Genomic DNA, 6,067 nt, shown 5'->3' with positions numbered 1-6,067 from the left:
CTATCGATGAAAACAATGTCCTACTAAGTTCCACTATCAAAACCACAACCAAATCACCAGTTGTGACTGACAGTTCCATGTTTTGAAGAAAATTATATAGCTGAGCATAAATCAACCTGATCACTTAATGTAATGTTGAAAATGGAACCGTGTTGAATTCGGAGCCTTGTAACAGAAATAAACCCCGATGAACGCTAGAAGGCTAAAGCGTACGTATCCCACGTATTGCGACAAAAATGAACCACTATAAAGCTATGTGGTTGGGATCACAATCATTTCCATGTTATCACTAGGGGCATAACGTTTTGCCCGCAACAATGTACATTAGACAACATTAGAAACACTCAGAGGTCTTCCATTTATAGGGCGAGCCACCAGTATACAGCAATGGTGACAGTTAACGTTATGGGAATGTTATGCCTCAGGTACAAAATACATCAAATGTCTATGTGTGGTGCGGCGCGATTAGACGGTAAGAGGATGCTGCGAGTCAATGAAAATCAGTTTTACACACGTGTGTAACAGATTTGCATGACAAACAGTGTCCATCCTTAAGCTGGGGGCACCATTTACAGACGTATAACCAGTTGGACTCATCGTTTGCTCATACGAAGGATTGTTGCCCGAAGTTGATAGTATTGGTCCTGTGTCGCTCTACGCACACCATGAGCATTAGCGAGGAAAAACTTAAGGAAATATTCCGAAAGGCGGATACTAGTGGGGATGGGAAGATTATTCCCAGAGAACTCAAGGCTCTGGTCAAAACAGAGTTCGGAGCCGAAATGTCCGACCAAGAATTGGTGGTAAGTGAAATATTTGACCCAATGCGACACTGCAGTTTTCAAGCATTCAGATTCATGATTCATCAGTTAAACTCAATACCATGAAACAATATATAATCAAAAGGCTTGGTAGACGTACACGTACCATATAACAAGCTGATGATTAAGACTACCGAACTTTAAAATTTGTGCATTTAAATGACTTACATAAAAAACAAAGTGGAGATAGCACATATAATGAGAAACCTAGTTATATATGTATGAAGAACCTATTTCATATGTGTGGTCATGTTTTAATTACAAATATAAGTGTGTCCAGATGATGGTAATTTAACTAATTTCTCTGTGTCCGATTGACTATCGTTATGTGGAAGTCGGATAGCATATACGTCCGATTAACTATCGTAATGTAAAAGACTACCGTCATTTAATGAAGCACGTCAGTATATGTCAAACACATAAAATCCCAAACATCCGAAATACTGTACATATAAAGTGGTATCGTGTATACTGTATCGTGTATACTATATCTTGTATACTATATCGTGTATACTGTATCGTGTATACTGTATCGTGTATACTATATCGTGTATACTGTATCGTGTATACTATATCGTGTATACTATATCGTGTATACTGTATCGTGTATACTGTATCGTGTATACTGTACCTTGTATACTATATCGTGTATACCATATCGAGTATACTATATCGTGTATACTGTATCGTGTATACTATATCGTGTATACTATATCATGTATACTGTACCGTGTATACTGTATCGTGTATACTGTATCGTGTATACTATATCGGGTATACTGTATCGTGTATACTGTATCGTGTATACTATATCATGTATACTGTACCGTGTATACTGTATCATGTATACTGTATCGTGTATACTATATCGTGTATACTATATCGTGTATACTATATCGTGTATACTGTATCGTGTATACTATATCGTGTATACTGTATCGTATATACTATATCATGTATACTATATCGTGTATACTGTATCGTGTATACTGTATCGTGTATACTGTATCATGTATACTGTATCTTGTATACTGTATCGTGTAAACTATATCGTGTATACTGTATCGTGTATACCATATCGTGTATACTATATCGTGTGTACCATATCGTGTATACTGTATCGTGTATGCTGTATCGTGTATACTGTATCGTGTATGCTGTATCGTGTATACTGAATCGTGTATACTGTATCGTGTATACTGTATCGTGTATACTGTATCATGTATACTATATCATGTATACTGTACCGTGTATACTATATCGTTTATACTGTATCGGGTATACTGTATCGTGTATACTGTATTGTGTATACTATATCGTGTATACTATATCGTGTATACTATATCATGTATACTATATCGTGTATACTATATCGTGTATACTGTATCGTGTAAAATATTGCATATACTGTGTCTATGTGTATTTTCCGAATGGTCAATCATTGTTATGTAGATATGTCTGTCTATATGCCATATTTGTGTCCATCTTTTCGCTAAATCAGGTGACGTTTAGGGTCTTTTGTTGAGCAAATAAATACATTGAAATATCACCAATAATTTTTTTGATTCACATTAACTTAATGTCATTACAGGCTATGTTCTGCGATCTGGACAGAAACGATGACCATGCAATAACCTGGGAGGAATTTAAAACAGAAATGATGAAGGCGCCTAGAAGGTAAAACCATTCCGTCATTTTCCGAATTTTCAGTTATATTCAATACTGATAAATAGTGGTGTGTTACCCAGATATAAAAAACACATCATAATCTTAATCTTTCATCGCTCTATCCCGCTTTTAACTGCAGTTATGTGTGATAATTTCTCCTAAACTTTATCAATTGTAGGTAACAAGCGGTATACGAATATTTTAACAGATTACATCTAAATGAAAAGGAATGTCGTGTGGCTGCAAAATAGTTAGGAAGCTCGGGTCTGTGGTGTCGTCACATTAACCTACGTCGATAGGGAACAATTCACTAAACATATTAATAAATTTGAAATAAATGTATCTATCTCAATCAACTCAATACAGATTATAACTCGTCAATAACGGAACTGCAAAGGTGGTGCTAGAGCGCCATTTATTGGAACTTGGTAAAGACGAGTTATTTCCCCTGACAACACAATGTCAACACATGTTGTTTCCGTTTAATTGACATGTTACTTTGGAAAGCCGGAGTGAACCTCTGAACCAGCAAGCGCCACTAGTATAAGTTGTTGGTAACATGTGCTTACATATTTACCAATAGGCATTAATACACTTATGTATTTAATTGTTGTTTTAGAAAAGCTTTCTCGGACAAGTTTAGAGAACTGGACAAGGACGGCAGTAACACGCTTACCAAAGAAGAAATTAGACAGTTGTTGAAGGGAGATGGGTGTAGTGAGGATGAAATTGTCGCCATGTTCTCCAAAGTAGATACTAACCAAGACGACATTATATCCTTGGAGGAATTTATGGTCATGGTGTGACATCTCTTATCAAGCATGTTCTTGTGAACAATGTACATTTTTTGTTAAAACATATCAGTGCGATAACTGGTTGCGTTATGTCATTTCAGCTTCTATTAACAAGCCAGATCAGACGTATCAATCTTGAGTTAGTAATATTCAAAACAGCAAACTTGATATTAGAGTAATATCCAAACAGCAAACTTGATATTAGAGTAATATCCAAACAGCAAACTTGATATTAGAGTAATATCCAAACAGCAAACTTGATATTAGAGTAATATCCAAACAGCAAACTTGATATTAGAGTAATATCCAAACAGCAAACCTGATATTAGAGTAATATCCAAACAGCAAACTTGATATTAGAGTAATATCCTAAACAGCAAACTTGATATTAGAGTAATATCCTAAACAGTAAACTTGATATTAGAGTAATATCCTAAACAGCAAACTTGATAGTAGAGTAATATCCTAAACAGCAAACTTGATATTAGAGTAATATCCTAAACAGCAAACTTGATATTAGAGTAATATCCTAAACAGCAAACTTGATATCAGAGTAATATCCTAAACAGCAAACTTGATATTAGAGTAATATCCTAAACAGCAAACTTGATATTAGAGTAATATCTTAAACAGCAAACTTGATTTTAGAGCAAACAGGTGTTAATGATTGGTTGAAGTTTTTATTACAGCGAGTTAGTTATGGCCACTTTGGTTCGATACCACATTATTTCACTGGACATTTTACGGAATGGTAGTTTAGTTTTTCATTTTATTGATTATTGAATCTTCATCTTCTCACCAATTTTCATATGAAATAAAGCTATCATTGACACACTTAGTTTTTCATTTATTTAATCAGTATTCATAAGTCATCGATGTCTGTATTTCTTTGCAATATATCCAATCTGTCAATAGAATTAAAGCAGGCAAAGCTAGCACAAAGCCAACTAGCAATACATGTACATCTATAGATAAATGATTCTCTCAAATTTGCCTTTTGTTATAGTTTAATGTATATGTAGACATGTAACTACATTGTCTGAAGGAAGAGTAATAAGACAAATAGAATAAAAGAAAAGAAAGAAAGATGTGTCATGAGTTGGTTGGGGGTGTCATAGCATTGTAAAAAAATAATAAAAAATGCAAATATATAACAAAATCACATTCAGTAAAGGACCCCATAAAAGATTAAAAAAAAGTAGCGCAAAATTTACTAAAATGAGACCAGCAGGGTTTTTGGAAGTTAATTACTGCATTATGCAGTGAAAAAAAAGTATATTCAAGTAATCTAGCCCGACTCTTTGAGTCGTTATTTAGTTTCTGTACAAATATTACTCCTTTACCTATGGCAGTTTTGGGTATAATTATTTCTCTGACGTTATTAATCAATGCATTTAGGGATAAGTCAGTTTCTAAATATCTTCATGAATAAATCTATCGTTTCATTATAAGGGGTATTATATTATTTAACTTGTTACTGATCTGATTCGGGTAAGAAAATCCAAAAATTCTCTTAATTGAAAGCAAATAAAATGAGTAAGTTATTGAGAAAAGATTCGAAATGCGGTATAAAGTCTTTTTCTGAACATTCCAATAGTGTCTTAAGAAGCCCATTGTCTTCTTTCTTCCTATCTGAAGAATATCGTTTAGTTGCTAACTCCTTCTAGGACTCTTGTTATAAGGTACTCTTTGTTTACAACTCAGTATTCTTTGGCATCTACCGTGTGTTGTACAAAGTCTAGGTATCCATGTCAGTTTCAATCAACTGATATATGATTTTATATCAATTATTTTAAGACCTCATTAAATGTAGTTTTATCCACTAAACTTTTCCAAACAAATTGTATAGTCCTGAATTCAGTGATTTAATGAATTATATATCAGGATTTATTAAGGATATGTTAATATGATTATACTGTGATATCAGTAATGACTTGATTATCTGAATTCTACAAATTGGTGTTTCGATTATATAACTCCAATTTGTAATTAATGCTTAAAGCGTCACTCATTTTTGCCGTAATTCATATTAAGAACTAGATGTAAATTCAAATGAAATTCTAAACCGAGAAGTATACAGTTTTTGCTACCCCACTGTATATGTAGTACTGGATAATATATTTCACCTTTTCATTTCTTGTCACCAATCCATATTACCCGTGTTTTACTGTTACTAATCTTTAGACCAGGAGTGTGCAAATATGTCCAGCTCACTTAAGGATTCTTAAAATGACTTCTTAGTTCCATTTAAAATAAGAGAGTATCAGCGGCATATTGACAAAGGAGACCAGACATATCTAACACTTATCTAATTTAAAAATAAAAAAAAAAAAACCAAAACAAACTAATATCTTCCATTATTTCCACATTTAATTTAAATTCTTCAAGAATTTTGCAATTTTCACCGTTGGGGCGGCAGAAAAGGGGCCCAATAGGGGAAATGTAGGGAAAAATAAAAAAAAAAACACACACCAAAACAACACTTTAAAATACTTTTTCTTTTTCAAGAATAACCAGGATTTAGTCCACCAGTAGTTTGAACGATTGTTTGGAGAGTCAGTTCGAAAGTAGGAATGTAGTGATTTGTCAAAAAATAGTCCGTAATCAAATTATTGAATTGGTGCATCTATACGTAGGTTAATTTTCCCCATTGTTACTAAAAAAAGAAGTTTTGATAGGAATATTTTTTAGTTTTTATGCTGGTATGAAAAAAGATCCGATGTGCAAACATTTAGTTTACAATTCGGTTTTTCTTTTATGCCAGTATAAAACTAAATATTATTC

The 6,067-nt window shown here is 33.4% G+C and overlaps 1 protein-coding gene across 1 annotated transcript; it reads left to right on the top strand.

Moving 5' to 3' along the window:
• Positions 1-449: 449 nt before the first annotated feature.
• Positions 450-4,117, top strand: LOC117317066 (polcalcin Cup a 4-like). Its single transcript, XM_033871853.1, has 3 exons — positions 450-803; positions 2,413-2,498; positions 3,109-4,117. The coding sequence occupies exons 1-3, from the start codon at positions 666-668 to the stop codon at positions 3,293-3,295; spliced, it is 411 nt and encodes a 136-aa protein (XP_033727744.1). The 5' UTR covers positions 450-665; the 3' UTR covers positions 3,296-4,117.
• The last annotated feature ends 1,950 nt before the right edge of the window (positions 4,118-6,067 follow it).

This window comes from Pecten maximus, chromosome 18 (assembly GCF_902652985.1).
Source record: "Pecten maximus chromosome 18, xPecMax1.1, whole genome shotgun sequence".
Lineage (NCBI taxonomy): Eukaryota > Metazoa > Mollusca > Bivalvia > Pectinida > Pectinidae > Pecten > Pecten maximus.
The sequence above is the reverse complement of the archived record's forward strand: the minus strand, read 5'-3'. Positions and strand labels throughout refer to the sequence as shown.

What these genes read in the sequence shown, in the direction of transcription:
- LOC117317066 (XM_033871853.1), top strand. Translation starts at nt 666, where the DNA reads ATGAGCATTAGCGAGGAAAAACTTAAGGAAATATTCCGAAAGGCGGAT. An exon ending in TGTCCGACCAAGAATTGGTG is followed by an intron (nt 804 to 2,412) that starts GTAAGTGAAATA and finishes ATGTCATTACAG; the next exon opens with GCTATGTTCTGCGATCTGGA. An exon ending in ATGATGAAGGCGCCTAGAAG is followed by an intron (nt 2,499 to 3,108) that starts GTAAAACCATTC and finishes TTGTTGTTTTAG; the next exon opens with AAAAGCTTTCTCGGACAAGT.